At 54.6% G+C, this 16,404-nt stretch overlaps 1 protein-coding gene across 1 annotated transcript; it reads left to right on the top strand.

Moving 5' to 3' along the window:
* The first annotated feature begins 568 nt into the window (after positions 1–568).
* Fam131c (family with sequence similarity 131 member C) lies at positions 569–16,371 on the top strand. The gene is made up of 7 exons (XM_041652769.1): positions 569–766; positions 10,554–10,672; positions 11,796–11,831; positions 12,017–12,110; positions 14,025–14,207; positions 14,411–14,521; positions 15,074–16,371. Exons 1-7 carry the CDS (start codon positions 745–747, stop codon positions 15,334–15,336), a joined length of 828 nt encoding a protein of 275 aa, XP_041508703.1. The 5' UTR covers positions 569–744; the 3' UTR covers positions 15,337–16,371.
* Positions 16,372–16,404: the final 33 nt, after the last annotated feature.

The following is a 16,404-nucleotide window of genomic DNA, read 5'->3' as shown; positions in this document are numbered from 1 at the left end:
TTCCTGCGTGAGACCTCTATCCAGCCAGGAGGCCACTAGTGTGTCCTGGCTCTCCCTCAGAACTCTCACCCTGGGCCAGCATCCTCCTATGAGCAAGCAGGTGACTGTCAACAAACCCTGATCTAGGGGCTAGGGAGATGGCTCAGTAGTTAAAGGCACTGTGCAGGAAGTCTGACCACCCGAGTTTGATCCCTGGGACCCACATAGTGGACGGAAATAGACTCCTCCAAGTGTCATTTGAACTCCATACTCGTGCTGTGGAACATACACACACATGCACGCAGGCGCGAGCGCGCACACACACAGTAAATAAAGTCTCGACCCTTCTCAGTGTGCTTACTGGGATGAGACTCCTCCTTGCAGAATTCCCCTCTCCCAGCCCTCTCCCCTGACCTTGAACTCCAGACAGCAGGTGCTACTCAGAAGTGAGGCCCAAAGTCTTTTCTCACAGGGCTGAGTCCAGGTTACCCCGGGCTGCGACAACAGGTGCACGGGCACGGAGGGGGCGGGGCGCACTCCAGCACCGCCCTCCGCCCTCTGCGCTCCCTGGGTCTCCCCCGCCCGCCGCGGCGTCGCCGGGTCCTGGCAGCTGCGGGCGCGGCGCGAGGCAATTGGGACGCGGCAGCGGGGACGACGACCCAGGCGCTAGCGGAGGCCGAGCCGAGCAGCCCCGGCCCGCGGAGACATGAGCGCGCGGCCGCCCGCCGCACCCCGGGCGCAGTGGCCCGGCCCCGCCGCTCCGTGATGGGCTCCTGCGTGTCGCGAGGTGAGGACCCGGCGGCCCGGGACGCGGCGAGGGGCGGGAGCACCAGCGCGCGGCCCCGGGGAAGCCTAGGGTGGGTGTCCGCCCTTCACGGACCAGCCGCACCCCAGGGGACGCGGTGCTCCATTGGGACAGGGCTCAGGAGGAGGGCGGGCAGCTTGCAGAGCCGGCGGAGGTCTCGGTACCCCACGCCCCACTCGGCACCCGGCAGGTGGCATGAAGCAAGGTCCCGGTGCCATGCTTTCTTCTGCAGACACACGCCTCCCGCAATGTGCCTGGGAGGGGAGGATGGCTTCCGGTTCTTTCTGGTCCTCTTATGGGCCACTGAGCTCGAGGAAGACAGGCAGACCTCGCTCCTTGGCCTTCCTAGCCCGGGGTCCCTTTCCCTCCCGGTGCCTCCGTCTTCAACCCTAGAAAGCCCCTGGCAGGAAGGGGTCAGCAGGGATGAACAGGTTATCGAGGTTGGCTTTACCCCACCCTCATCCCTAACTCCATCCCCACCCCCATCCCTGCTCAGGGGACAGGAGAGGACAGAGGACAGCTGATGTTCCCAGTAACCCCTGGGCCTTTGTCTCTGACCTGGTACCTTGGTCATCCCCAAGGTGATTCCAGGGAATGGGAGTGACTGTCCCTCATCTGCTGGAAGGGGTGGGGCACCTGACTGTGAATGGGGGGCGTAGGGTCTTTCATGGAGGCTGGGGGATGGGCATACCTGTCGTTGGAGTAATATTTTAGAAGAGTTTGGGAGGTGTCAGGGCATGCCTGTAATCTCAGCACTCAGGAGGTATAAGATCAAGAGTTCAAGGCCAGCATAGACGGTTCGTGGCCAATCTGGGCTATACTCCTGAGACCTTGTGTCAAAACAACCCTCCCCCCAATAAAAGGTTGGGTCATTGGCCCCACCCCCCTTAGGACTCTTACCCTCCGTGGGAGCAGGGTTGGGCTGGGAGTAAGAGCCTAGAGACCAGGGCTCCTTACCCAAGGTCTTTGACGATTCCACTGGCCACTTCAGGCAGAGAAGGGTCAACTGGCCTTGGAGTGGGGCTGGGCAGGCCCTCGAGGGGATCTTGGTCTGGGGAATGTTGAAAAATCCATCCTCTGGACTCTGATGGAGTTCTGCTCCTAGTTCAAGGAAAAGTATTCAGGGAACTGACTTAGGGTGTCCCTGGAAGGTGTCAGCAGTGGGGTCCTGTATCAAGTTGGTTCAAGCTGATTGATGGTCACAGGGCTACCTGCTGGGTGTCAGTCACTGTGGTCCTATGAGCCCAGCATGCACCTGGCCTCTGAAGCAGAGGGTAAGAAAAGGTGTGAGCCGTTCCCAGAAACCCTGGAGACCCATGGAGGCAGTTCCAGGAGTTAAGTATCTGGGTGTTTCCTTGGTGACTAGGTTCCTTCTCCAGCCCTTCGCTCCGCAGCTGTGGGGTCCCGGCCCTGAGTGCACTGTCTGGTGAGCCCAGGGTCCACAGAGTACAGGATAGAGACTAGACAGCGGGGATGCCTGCCAAGGTCACACTGTGAGGCTGAGACCTGGGTCCTCTATTTCCCATGCTTCCTCCACGACTCCCCTGCCAGGGCAGTTGAGGTCACACTGACTGACTCTCCGACCTTTCCTCTTGCGTCCTGAGTGCCACCCCCAGATCAGGCTGCATTTTCTAACCCTCTCCCCATCCTGAGATGACAGAGCCTGACAGTCTCAACATGCACTCCAGCAACTTAGAAGTGAGAGGTATGAGCTGGGCAGTGGTGGCGCCTGCCTTTAATACCAGCACTCAGGATGCAGAGGCTGGTAGATCTCTGTGAGTTCAAGGCCAGCCTGGTCTACACAGTGAGTTTCCCAGGGCCATAAACCCAGAAACAATAAAGGCAGGGCTGGAGATTCTCTCACTCCAGGGGCAGGTCCTTAGCCTCAGCACCCTCAGCCTTGTGGTGATATCACTTCAGGTTTTGCTGGGCTCCCTCAGCCTTGTGGTGATATCACTTCAGGTTTCGCTGGGCTCCCTCAGCCTTGTGGTGATATCACTTCAGGTTTCGCTGGGCTCCTGAGTCCCTACCTCTGCACCCTGGACCAGTGGTTGACCACTGTCCCCGTTTGCTAAGGGTTTGCATGGGCCATGTTCAGAGCCTGAAGTGGAGGTCAGGGGTCATGAGCTTTGATATCTCACAGAGCCTGGAGCCTGCAACCAACTGGGGCTACCCAGTTCCCCCTACTCCAGGTCCAGGCTACACCTGAGAGATTCACCCTACCCAGCAGTTAGCTTCTGCCACTGGGCTGGGTGATCAGGAGTCTCCAGCCTGCAGTCCCTGCTCCACTGTTCCCAACTGTGTGGTCTCAAGTTGAGAGGGAATCGTATTAAGGTGGGAGCATAGGACTGGATGGGAGAGGGTCTTAGTGCAAAGACCCCTCCCCACGGTCCAGTCACCATCAACACTCAATAGCCATTTCTTGCGTGGAGCTGGTGTATCAGCTTTGCTGCAGACATCTTGGTGGGATAGGGACTCCTCCTGCCTCCGAGGAAGCAGTAGGTGCCAGGCATTTGTGTTGAGGGCAGGGGGATACTGGCCGCACACACTGCATCTCAGAGCTACTTTGTATTTATTGTCTATTTCAATTTCTTCAACTTTTATTTACTTATTTATTTTTTTGGTTGTTCGAAACAGGGTTTCTCTGTAGCTTTTTGGAGCCTGTCCTGGTTACTTATTTATTTTTGAGACAGGCTCTTATTCTAGTCTTGGCTGGCATTGAACTCAAGGTCATCCTCCTGCTTCCAGTTCCCAAAAGCTAGAGTTTCGCGTCTGCCCTGTTTGTCTTTTTGTTTGTTTGTTTGTTTAGATAGGATCTCCAGTAGCCCAGGCTAACCCTGGACTTGCTATTCCTGAGGATGACCTTGAACTCCTGATCCTCTCCTCTACTTCTTGAGTGCTAGGATTATAGGCGGAACCACCAGACTTCATGCATGTGATGCTGAGGGACTGAACCCAGGATTTCATGCATGCTAAGCCAGCACTCCACCAGCTGAGCTACAACCAGAGTCTGGGGTTCATCTGTTTTTGTTTGTTTGTTTAGAGACAGCGTTTCTCTGTGTAACAGTCTTGGCTGTCTTGAAACTCTCTTGGTAGACCAGGCTGGCCGCGAACTCACAGAGGTCCACCTCCCTCTGCCTCCCAAGTGCTGGGATTAAAGGCGTGTGCCACCACCGCCCGGCTGGTTCATCTTTTTTTTTTTTTTTGGTTTTTTCGAGACAAGGTTTCTCTGTGGTTTTGGAGCCTGTCCTGGAATTAGCTCTGTAGACCAGGCTGGTCTCGAACTCACAGAGATCCGCCTGCCTCTGCCTCCCGAGTGCTGGGATTACAGGCGTGCGCCACCACCGCCCGGCTGGTTCATCTTTTTTTAAGCTGCCACTCTTTGGCTGCTTATCCTGAGCCACGCTGAGCCAGGTCTTGGCTCTCCTGACCCAGTTAGTTCTCCTTGAACCTGGGAGGGAAGTGGGTTCAGAGTGGAGCGAGACCTCACTCAGGTCCCCCACCTGGTAGCACAGAGAAGCAGACTCACGTCTATGACTCAGGTCTATGGGCCCCAGTGCTGAGCAAGAAGCCCCTGCCCTTTGATTTTTCAGACTCCTTGCTCTCCCCCACAGCTGTTGGCACATGGCCAGAAGTCTAGAACCAATTTCTGGGATAGCTCAGAGGCCTCACGTCTGGTTAGGTTTTCCTGGCACCGGGACACACAGGGCGTCAGTATCTACCCCTCTCTATCTCAGGGTTCCTCTGTGCCCACCTATGCCTCCTGGCTCCACAGCTTCTCTGTCTACCCCTCCCCATCACAGGCCTCTCCTCCAGCTAGTCAGCTAGCCTCCTGGCCTGCCCTAGGGGTCTCTAGTGTCCAGTGTATTGGTTCTTATGAGAGCAGATGTTGGCCATCAGAATCAAATGTCTGATTATGTCTAGAAGGCTGAGGTCCTGCAGGTGCCCTGCCAGAGCCCCTGCTGGGAGCAACACTGCAATGAGCTCTGTGGGAGAATTAGGAAAGAGTCAATGAAGTTCAGTCTGAGGGGAGGGACACAGTTTTGTGTTCAAAGAAGTCTGGTGGGGGGAAAGCAATGCACGCGCACACACACACAGACCACAGAAAATAATGACTGCAGGTCCCTTTCTGGAGATCATCAGTACTACTCATAGTGCCCCTAGGTCTGCACTTCATCCTTGCCACTCACTACCTGGTGCCTTGGATATGCCATGCACACTCTCCGAGGCTTAATTTTCTCATCTGTCAGGTGGGCACGCTGCTACCTGCTTGTTCAAAGCGAAATCCTAGGTGAGGAATCACCATGGTGCCTGACCCGCAGCGCACGCTTGATAAACAGGCAATGTATCCCTGCAGGCCAGGCTTCTCCCCCAAGAGAATCATCTCGTCAGCTCAGGCCAACCTGGCAGTGTGCCTGGCGTTGGTGCTACTGGAGTAGACTGGGCCCCAGGAGGGCAGAGCAAATGAGGAGCTGGGGTGGGTGAAAGCCCTCGGTTGGGGGTGGAAAGGGATCCCTCTGAGCTCAGCCAACCATCCTGGCCCAGGTGGTTCGGGAAGACATTGGAGAATGGGCCTCTGCCAAATTCTGGGGCCTGCTCTCCTGGCAGGGACTCACCAGGCAGAGACACCAATGACTCAGTCTTTGGTCTCCCTCTGTAGGGTTCAGAGGGTCCCCAGGGCAAACACCAGCCCAGGAACAGGACACAGGAGTCCCACTTTCCAGAAAGACAAATTGTGGGACAGAGCGAGCAACTCCTCAGAGGGAGTCCCGGCACAGCGGTAGCCTCCTGCGGTAGCGCTCCGCACACACGGGTGAGAAGTGGGGTGTCCATGGGGAACACATGGTTGTGATCCAGAGGATTAAGCTCAACACTGCTTCTGTACAGCGCCAAGGGCAGCTGACATATCACAGTGGGAGGGACCACCTGGCGCGTCCATTTGCCGCAGGTGCCCGGAGCCTCTTTGGGGAGGCTGGCTTCCAGGGAGGCGGCACCAGGGGCTTTGCGCCCAGGCTGCTGCTCACTTGTTCGCCTTCTCGGTGCTGCTGGGAAAGAGCCCTCTTCACTCCTCCCAAGCGGCTGCAGGCTCATTCTCTCGCTCCTAAGAAACACTCCGGGTGCAGGTGGCAACCACAGTGACTAATGGGCTGGGACAGGGGGCCCTAATGAATAGCTGTAAGCTCCGGACAGCTCTAAAGCAAATAAGAGGAGTCTGGGGGACGGGAGGCGTGGGGCTGGTCGTCAGGTTCACCCAGGCTGGTAGCGGGAGCGCCACGGCGTGAAGAGTTTAGGCTAGACATTATGGAGAACTGTCTGGGTGGTTAGGCTGACATTCTCATTGGGAGCTTTGGTAGAAAAGGCAGGAAACATCTCTGCTAAGCAGAGGGATGGAGGGGATCTCTAGATGACGCCCTTTCCTGGAAGGATCAAAATGGTCTTCAGGTTGCCATGGCAACAAGAGGACTGCCCCTCCCGTAGCCTGAGGAGGTGAGTGAGGGAGCAGGTCCAAGAAAGGGCCTCAGACCTTGGGGGGAAAGGAGTTAGGGTGTACCCTGGAAAGGAGTAGGGTGTACACTGTGAAAGAGAGGGGGTGTCACCACACAACTCCCTTGGGAGAGACACCCAAGAAAGCAGGCAGGCATTAGAGGTCCTCTGGGTTTTCCTCTGCCCCACCCTGCATGGCAGTGTGTTTTTCCAGTCACCAAGGCCATGATGTGGCCAGGTCCCTGCTGGGCTAAGAGCAGCCTGTGATTTCACCCTGGGCTGGTTCATTACCTGACGTCTCTGTGGCAACCAGCCCATGACATCATGGGACTAAAATCTTCAGGGGGAGGGGACTTTGGTAGGGGCATCTGGGTCCCAAGTGGGATGGGAGTCAGGCAGGAACGGGAGGGGCTGGAGCCAGGGGCTACCAGCCCCACCACCACCCCAGCAAATATTTGGTGTCACTGCTGTCCTGGGTTCTCCTGCTCATCCTTGTCACTCCCTGTTCTGCAGCTGGAAGGCTCAGGGCTTCAGTCCAGGGAGTCCAGAAGCATCCCAGCACCCAGCCAGGAACCCAGCACCACCCTGTAGCTAGACGGACTCTGACTTTGCATGACATGCAGAACTCCAGAACACTCAAAGTGTCTCTTAACTTTTTGTTGTTTGGGTGTGTGTGTGTGTACACGTGTGGTGTGTATGTGTATGGTGTGTGTGCATGGTATGTGTGTATGGTGTGTGTATGTCTATAGTGCGTATGCACGTGTGGTGTGTCTCTGTGTGTATGTGTCTCTGTGTGTGGTGTGTCTGTGGTGTGTATTGCGTGCTTGGTGTGTTGCTGTGGATTCTAGACTGACTTGGAACATACCATATATTCCAGACTGGCTTCCAACTCCCGATCCTCCTGCCTCAGCCTCCAGTGCTGGGATCACAAGCATGCGTCACCATGCCTAGTTACAACTTTCAAACTTAAAAAAAAAATTAATTTGAAAAAAATTATCTCATAATAATTCATGCCTGCATCATGTATATTTCTAGTGCCCATAGAGGCCAGGGAAGGACATGAGATCCATGGGAACTGGAGTTAGAGACAGTTGTGAATTGCCATGTGGGTGCTGGGAACTGAACCCAGGTCCTCTGGGAGAGTAGCCAGTTCTCTTCAATACTAGGCCATTTCTCCAGCCCCTAAGTTTTTTCTTTTTTATGCTTTCTTGTTATGTGTTTGTATGTGGCAGTGTGCATATGACGTTACATGTGTGATGGTCTTAGACCAACTGGGAGTCAGGTCTCTCCCGTCACCAATGGCTCCCAGGGATGGAAGCCAGATCAGTGGGCTTGGCATCAGGCACCTTTAAACCACAGAGACATCTTGCTGGTCGAGCTTTTTAATGGATATTTTTGGACCCTGTGGTGAATGAGCATGGCCCCCATATATTTGAACCCTTGGTCCCTAGTTAGTGGAGCTGTTTGGGAAGGATTGGGGGTGTGGCCTTGTTGGAGGAGGTGTGTCACTGGGGATGGGCTTTGATGTCTCAAAAGCCCCTGCTCTCCCAGTTAGCTCTCTCTGCTTTGTGTTCGTGGATCAGGATGTGAGTCTCAGCCATAGTTTCAGTGCCATATCTGCCTGCCAAGTTGCCTTAGTCGTGGTATCTCAGCATTGCAATAGAAAAGTAACTAAGGCCGGGCGGTGGTGGCGCACGCCTTTAATCCCAGCACTCGGGAGGCAGAGGCAGGTGGATTTCTGTGAGTTCGAGGCCAGCCTGGTCTACAAGAGCTAGTTCTAGGACAGGTTCTAAAGCCACAGAGAAACCCTGTCTCGGAAAAAAAAAAAAAAAAAAAAGAAAAGTAACTAAGGCAGACCTGTAGGAAGAAATAAATACATTTTGCATTTTGACCCAGTGTGTATATCTAGAAAATTCTTCCCTGTTCGAATTCTCATACACACACACACACACACACACACACACACACACACAAACACACGCTCCATGACACAAGACTGAATGAATCTCAGGCTGCCTCTGGTCCTGATGATCTCCATTCTGTTCTATTCAATACTTATTTTGTTATTTTTTAAATAGACCCGGTGAAAAGACGGCTGAGGATATAAATGAGGTTCAGTGGGAGAACGCTTCCCAGCATGCACCAGGCCTTGGTTTTGATCTCCAGCTGGAGATCATTCAGATAAATGGATAACCATGTAAGCAGCGAATAAATTAAAAACAAACCTGAGGAATGGCTTACATGACCACTGAAGGATGTGGCCCCTGCCCCGCCATTGAGTCCCTCCTTTTTGGAGATGGGGGTACTGGAGCCCAGAGAAAAGCAACACTGACTTGGGGTCACACAGCAGACTGGAACGCAGGAGGCTGTGCTGTGGACTGTCGAGTCCAAGCACAAGGGGCAGCCCTCATTCTCAGAACCCACATTGTCCTTATGTCTGGGCCACTTTGGGGCAGGATAGGACATTGACTGTCACCTTGCCTTCCTCTCCTATGATGTCCAGACAGCCTGGTTCCAGGCTCCCTGCCTTGGCCCATGCGTTCCAGCTTTGGGGCAGGTCCCAGATCCTCTGGCCTCTTTCGGAAAGTAATTTGGCTGGAAACTTTCACCTTGAACGCAGGCTTGTACTCCCTCCAGCCGGGCTGCCTGTGCCTGTGGTGTGAGCTCTGTGGTGCTTCCTCTGTTGGGACCCCGTTCTGCTCTGACTTGTTGGGGTCTGGAGCGGAGTGTGGCTGGAGACAGAACCCAGTGTTTGACAGAACACCGTTCTCACTAACGGTGGCTTGTCCCTGTCGTGTTGATGTCTGAACGCCTCACTTTTCTCCTTTGTGAAGCCCCCAATGAGATCCTGCTGTGTGCTGGGCATTGCGGCAGGAGCTGGGGCTGCTGCGGCCCATCAGATAGATGAAGTTGGGGCTGGGGAGATCCTTCAGTCGGGCACCTGCCTACATTTCATTCCCAAATCCACATTAGGAGGCCAGGCATGGTAGCCTGCACATGCGGTGCCAGCGCTGGGGCACAGAGGCAGCTGGAGGATCCCTGGCCATGTGGCCTGGCCTACGTGGTCATTTCCAGTCTAATGAGAGCCCTGGCCTCAAAAACAAAGAGATGGATGGATAGATAAATAAACAAATAAATGCGTACATGAATAAAGAGATAAGTAATAGTGCCTGAAGAACATCTCCCAAGGTTGTCCTCTAACCTACACACACGTATATGTTCTCTCTCACTCTCTTACACACACACTCACACAAACACCTAGTCTCAAAGTAAAAAAAATTTTGTATAGTTGCAGTATGTATTTGTATATTAATCTAAGTGCTATTACAAAAGAGTAAAAAAAACATTAATTTTTTTTTTCTTTTTGGTTTTTCGAGACAGGGTTTCTCTCTGTGTGGCTTTGGAGCCTGTGCTGGAACTAGCTCTTGTCGATCAGGCTGGCCTCAAACTCACAGAGGTCCACCTGCCTCTGCCTCCTGAGTGCTGGGATTAAAAGCGTGCGCCACCATCGCCCAGATAATTCTTTTCTTTATAGCCGAGCATTGTGGCTTTTTATTTTTTTGAGACAGGGTTTCTCAGTTTCTCTATGTAGCCCTTGCTGTCCCAGAACTTGCTCTGTAGACCAAACTGACCTCAAACTCACAGAGATCCTCCTGCTCGCTCTGCCTCCTTGAGGGCTGGGCTGGGAGTGGTGGTGAATTCAAGAGGCAGAGGCAGGAGGGTCTCTGTGAGTTTGAGGCCAGCCTGGTCTGTATAGAAAGCCAGGGCTCCATGATGAGACCCTGTCTCAAAAAGTCATAAAGTAAAAATAATTACAATAGCGGCCACATTGGCACAAATCTCTAAGTGCCTCCTGCTTGCCAGGCTGGGGCAGGAAGTTCAGAGATAGCCTGGGCTACATAGAAAGCCTCTGTCTCAAAGATGGAGGAAGGAGAAAAGGAGGAATCAGAAGCTTTACACTTATCCGTTGATGTCAATTATTAACTTAGAGATGAAGCCTTGCATTTTTTGAGACAGGATCTCTCTGTGTAGCCTGGCTGTCATGAAACTTGCTCTGTAGACCAGGCTGGCTTCATACTCACAGAGATCCACCTGCCTCTGCCTCCCAAATGCTAGGATTAAAGATGTGCGCCACCACCACCCAGCTGTCCAGTTTCTTTACACATAAAAGGGATAGCTTATCTCCTCCTTTTTGGTCCAAACCCCTCATTTCTATTACTACCCTATTACTATGATTAAGTAGGTTTTTTTTTTTTTAAATTTCTCCTCCCATCTTTATTTCCAGATCTGCTCACAAGTGCCCAGAAAGACTGCCCCAGGCCCCAGGGCACAGACCTCCTGAATCAGGATCTGACCTCCAGCCAGCATCCGCCTGCTCTTGTTCCGGACCATGATGGTGGCAAGGTAACTGGCCGTTCCTCACCCTCCCTCCAGCTGTTCTTTTTTGTCCCTAAGGCAAGCAGAAGCCATTCTCAGTTCCTTTCTTCCTTGCCAACCCTAGTTTCCCCCTGAGCAATAGGGCACCAGGGGCTTGGCATTCAGCTGGATGAGGGTCTGCCTTGGGCTGGGCACCAGGAACAGGGCCAGACTTATTTAGAATACATAATCCCACCCCAGAGGTCTTCCTGCCCAAATTAACTCAAGTCTTGCAGACAGTAAGTTCCGCTGCCGGTCTAGACTGCTTAGCAGCTGGGAACAGATACTCAAGAGCAAAAGTAGGGGGGTTCTCCACATAGATCAGGAAGGTGTAGTGAGGGGTCCTGGTGTAGCGAGGGGTCCTGGTGTAGCGAGGGGTCCTAGTGCATACTTTCCATACTCGTCCAGGGGTGTGGCTTGAACCTACCAGTTTACTTTGTTTGTTTTAAGATTTATTTATTTTTCATTTACGTGTATGAGTGTTTGACTTCATGTGTCTATGTTCACTGCTTGTGTGCAGTACCTGTGGATGCCAGAAGAGGGCAGTGAATCCCCTGGGACTAGAGGTACAGATGGTTGTGAACTGCCTTGTGGGTGCTGGGACCTGAACCCATGTCCTATGGAAAAATAACACATGCTCTCAACTACTGAGCCATCTCTACAGCCTTAAGATGCTGTTTTTAATTTTTTTGTTTCATCATTAATGTTATTATTATGATTATTTGATTTTTTTTGTTCTTGATGTTTTTCCATTTTTTAAGACAGGGTTTCACTATGTTGTGCTGGCTGTCCTGGAACTCACAGAGATCCTCCTGCCTCTGCTTCCCTGGTGCTGGTATTAGAGGCGTGAGCCTTCATACCAGCTAGGTCATTGGTTTTTGAACTCCCTAGTCTCCAGGTATCAGGAAATAATGAAAGTATACTCTGGTCTAGGCCGGATCTATCACCGTCTCCTTCTAAGGCCAGTGTGTCCCACTGTTTTTAGTGCTAAGGGACAGCGGGCAGACCTTGATTTCTCAGGTGGAGCCACCCTACCCTGCAGGGGCTTCAGGCCTTAGCCATGTCACAGTGTCCCCAGTCCTGACTGGTCCCCTTTCTCCTCTTGCTTCAGGACAAGCAACTGGATTTCTGTTGGGATCCGTGGCAGGTAAGTGTGCTTGCTCTCCTGCAGTATGGCCAGCCCAGGGAATGGATGGGATCTCCCTGTCTTTCTCTGCCTGGTCCCTGGCTGCCATCCACGGATGAGTGGGTGGCCACAGTGGTCCGCAGGGGGCAGGGGGACAATGTCCTCTGGCTGACTGCCCTTCCCTCCTACCCCTTCTTTTTCTACAGAGGTGCTTCCAAACCACCAATGGCTACATATCAGACTCTAGAGCCTGCCCCAGCAACTACAGTGTGGCTGCCCTGGCCACCTCATCCCTTGTGGGTAGGTCCCCACAGTCCCTTCCAGCCCTCCCCGGACGTGTGTTGAGGGGAGGCAATGGGTCACAGTCATGCTGGGTTAATATTTTCTAATTGCCAGATTTCAGGCTCAGTTCCTCTCTCAGGAGTTGGCTTGCTGGGTTTTCAGGCCCTGGGGATGCCTCAGAGGGAGGAGGGAGGTGCAGCTTTTGGGTGTCTGACTGCGTGGTCTCCCACGTCACCTTGGGTCTCGTTCCCTAGAAGCAGAGCCTGAGGTGGGGCCTGTGCCCCCAGGGAATTGCTCTTGGGCTGGCCCCTGGGGTGTGAAGGCAGTTGGGGAGGCTGAGGATTTTGCTCAATGGAGACTTGGTTATAGCTGTGGCTCTCTCCCTGCCTCGACCCACTGGGAGCCCTGCAGCATGGTCGCCTGAGGATCAATGGCACTTGAAGACCACAGGTCTGGACTTAAGTCCTCAGTTGTCCGTGAGGAGGACTGTGTCGCCTTGAGGGCATGAGGCCGCACCAAAGCTGTGATAGTTTTTCTGAAGCAGGTGTGGGAACAAGCCAGGAGCAACACGCCAAGGAGGCTAGGAGAAGGGCGTGCAAGTGGGGTGGAACACCCACGCAGTTGTACTTGGCTGCAGATGGCTCTCAGCCAACAACCAGGCCGCTTAGCCCACCAGCGCCTCCTACAGCTTCTCACACTGCAGGCTCCCATAACAGTCCTTCCAGGTTCCCACAGGACCCGGCCGCCTCCTTCTGCCCCTGTCTCTGCAGCTCCCTCCACTTGCTACACCTGCCATCCACCTCGCCCTGTCCCCAAGCATCTGAGAAACATACTGTCTCTCCAGTGAACTCCGCAGTCCAGCACCCCATTGGGGGAGCAGGTCTCCCCCTCCTTCTCATCTCCATTGTTCCCATGCTCCTGGTCCCTCATTCCTGTGGACTTCTTATCTGTCCTTGGAACTCGCATTCCCCGGGGCCTTGTGTCTGCCTGGCTTTAGGGACCCTGGGGATGCCCAGATCTGTCCCTGGTTCCATTAGCGATGATGAGCGGTTCCTGCCTCCTCCTCTTCATTACTGTCTACACTCAGCCAGTCAGGTCCTACGCTCCCCAAGTCCTTCTCCTTCTGTCTAGCCCTGGCCTGCCTCTTGCTGGGTCCCTGCAATGGTCCTGAATTGTCCCCTACCTTCCTTCTCCACCGTTGAACTTTAATCTTTCAATTAGGATGCTATTTCCAAATAACATACCAAACTTCCCTCTCCCCTGGTCCGTGTCTGGCTGGGGCTCTCCACTGCTATGTAGACAACACAGGGCTGTCACCTTGACTCTCCAGCCCCAGTCTGGTCCCTGTGGGGGCTGCCAGCCTCTTGTCCCTGTGCGTCATCCTTGGTTGTACTGGTGTGATGCCAGCTCCTCTGTGCCATCAACCCCGTCTCACCTGTGGAACAGCCTGGCTCCCTTCCTTCCCACCACCGCAGACCTTCAGAACCCAACTGCAGGCCACTTCCTCCAGGGAGCATTCCCTGAGTGCTCCACCCCAGAGTCTAACTCCACAGAGCAGGGAGCACAGGGAAGCTCCCTCAGAACTGTCGGTTCGTGAGTGGAGGGTGCTGAGTCCCAGAGGAACTGAAGGCCTCAGCTAGTCTAAGGGGTGGCTGGTTTGGAAACCTGATTCAAATTCAATAAGACATTGGGAAGGTTGGGGGGTGGACATACGAATGGGTGAGACATGTAGGTGAAGTAGGGCCAAGGCTGGGGAGGGCACGGGGTAGGGTGTGGGACTTGTGAGGCAAAGCTCCCCCTGGTCATGGTTACCGGAAACTGACAGGCACAGGCTTAGAGATCAGGGGTGGTTGGGGTACAGAGCATGGGATGGCCTGAAATGGGGTTTCTGCTGACCTGGTCACCCGATAACCATCTGTGACCTCCTCGCAGGGGTGGTACAAAGCATCAAGGACCACATCACAAAGCCCACAGCCATGGCCCGTGGCCGAGTGGCCCATCTCATCGAATGGAAAGGCTGGAGCGTCCAGCAGTCAGGCTGGGAGCTGTCCCCAGGAGACGACGAGCATTATTGCTGTCTGCCTGACGAGCTGCGGGAGGCCCGCTTTGCTGCGGGTGAGCGGGGCGGGTGCAGGGAGGGAGGCCATAGGTGGGCGGGGTCTGCTGGAGTGAAGCTCGGTCTGAGCACGGGGGATGGCGGATGGGGCGGGCGCTAGGTGGCGTCCCTCCTCACCTGGGTAGAGAGGGAGGCCCGTGTAGGCATAGAGTGCCCCTTTCCCACCCATGGGTTCACCGAACCCGATCTTGCTGTCCGCCAGGTGTCGCTGAGCAGTTTGCTATCACGGAGGCCACTCTGAGTGCCTGGTCCTCCCTGGATGACGAAGAACTGCAGCCGGAGGACAGTACCCAGGGTGCCTTCCAGCTCCAAGGTACGGCCGGTTGTACCAAGGCAGGGTGGGCGGAAGAGCACTGAGGGTGGCTCCTGGGTCGCTCAGGTGGGCTCCTTCCTCTCCCCGTCCCCTCTTCTCCATGGCTTAGCTTCCTTCTCAGTAACCTGGGAGCGGCAGCTCTGGCCTACACATTCCCAGGGAGTGCCCCAAGCCAAAAGGAAAGCCTGGCTGCGGTGTGGCTTGAGTTGGCACTAGGTGCATTGTGGGTCTGCTTTCCCAAACCTGGGTCCTGGTGAAGCGTGCATTGACTTAGCTCACTTGATTCTCCCTATGGCCAGGAGGGGAGGGCACAGAGGACCAGAAGGAGCACCCATAGTCACACTGCTCATCACTTCCTGCTCTTGGCTACTCTACTCCCTGTCATGGGGAGACAGCTGAGCTCAGAGAGATTCGGAGACCTGCCTGGGGTCACAGAGCTTAGCAGTGACATACCAGGTCTTCCACCCCTTGCCTGTCCTCCCACGCCCAAGGAGGTAGGATCCAGGATGCGGGATTCCATCTCTCATCTGTACCCTCTTTTTGGTATTCTAGACCTGGAGAGCATCTACCTTCAGGACAGCCTCCTGAGTGGCCCTTCACAGGACGACAGTCTCCTAGCCTGCTCCCCTGGCCTCACTCTCGATGATGGCTGGCCTTCACTGGAGGAGGAGCCCGCTAGCCCCACCCACCAACACCGGCAGAGGCTGCCTGGGGCTCAGGGGCCTGACAGTGGAGGGGCCCACGTGCATGGCTCCCTGCCCTCCGTGGACAGTGGGTCTCTCTCAGAAGACGAGGATGAGGTATTCTACAACTGAGGCGAACTGGCCACTCCACACTTCTCTGGGAGCCCAAGGCACCGTCTGCTGGCACTGAACATCTCTTGACTCCTTGGGCCAAACACAGGGTGGAGTGTGGCAGGGATGGTCACTGTCATTCTTGTGGAGACCACTCAGTGCGTCCATGGACCTGCCCTCAACAGTGGGAGGGAGCCCCCTGCTTTGTGGGCTTGGCCCCTCTAGGGCCTCTGCCTTCAGCCCACTCCCAGACTCTAAGCAGACACCAGGGCAACTGGCCCCAGGAGACTGGCACTCAGGCCCCTAGGAGGACACCAGGGGAAGATTGGGAGAGTGGGGGAGTCATTTGGAGGGGCCTGGGAAGCCAGCCTTGACTTGGGCTCATCTTCTCGCCACTCATCTGTCCCATGGAAGGTGGGACAGTTTCTTCTGGTCAAGCCATTCCTTGCCTCTCTAACATCTCTGGAGGGTCTGTCTGTTCCTCCTCTCTTACCTGGTTCCTCCGTGACCCCCGTGCTCCCAAGCCAAGAGAACCCACGTCTCCCCTTACCCCCTTCATCTCCCACAGGGTTCTCTGGTGACATTAAAGTAGTGTGCTCATCCTGGATGAACTTGACCTGGTATCCCAGGGAGAGCGTGTTCCTGAGCCCTGGATGAGGGTCTATAGGGCTTAGGGGGGACTCCTCCCTCCAACACACAGATACCCGAGAGGCCTCAAAGGAGGAGGTCTAGGGCATCTTCTTATCCTCAAAGAGCCACACCCAGAGACCTCCCTTTGCCAGTTGAACCACAGCCAGGGAGATCAAGTCTGGAGACCTCATCCCCAAGGTCCTGTTAGAGGTGAGGCCAAGCATTATACGACCTGGTAGGGACCCTCATTTCCCTCTATTTCCCTACTGAGAGGTATAGATTGAAGAGCCCCAGGCCCAGCCTGTGATGCCCATGTGAGCACCAGATGCCCCAAGGGCTTAACCTAGGCCATCACTGGAACCCAAGGGGCCAAATGCACACTCTTGAGGGAGAACAGGCATGAATGGTGGCTCTGGGCATCACTTTTATTTTTCTCAGGAGCTACTGGTTGGGACTAGA

The sequence above is a fragment of the Microtus oregoni genome, unplaced genomic scaffold, assembly GCF_018167655.1.
Source record: "Microtus oregoni isolate MIOR12 unplaced genomic scaffold, Mior012 000005F_ref0000423, whole genome shotgun sequence".
NCBI classification, from domain to species: Eukaryota; Metazoa; Chordata; class Mammalia; order Rodentia; family Cricetidae; genus Microtus; species Microtus oregoni.
This window is presented reverse-complemented; position numbering and strand designations above follow the sequence as displayed.

What these genes read in the sequence shown, in the direction of transcription:
- Fam131c (XM_041652769.1), top strand. Translation starts at nt 745, where the DNA reads ATGGGCTCCTGCGTGTCGCGAG. An exon ending in GGCCACCTCATCCCTTGTGG is followed by an intron (nt 12,111 to 14,024) that starts GTAGGTCCCCAC and finishes ACCTCCTCGCAG; the next exon opens with GGGTGGTACAAAGCATCAAG. An exon ending in GGAGGCCCGCTTTGCTGCGG is followed by an intron (nt 14,208 to 14,410) that starts GTGAGCGGGGCG and finishes GCTGTCCGCCAG; the next exon opens with GTGTCGCTGAGCAGTTTGCT.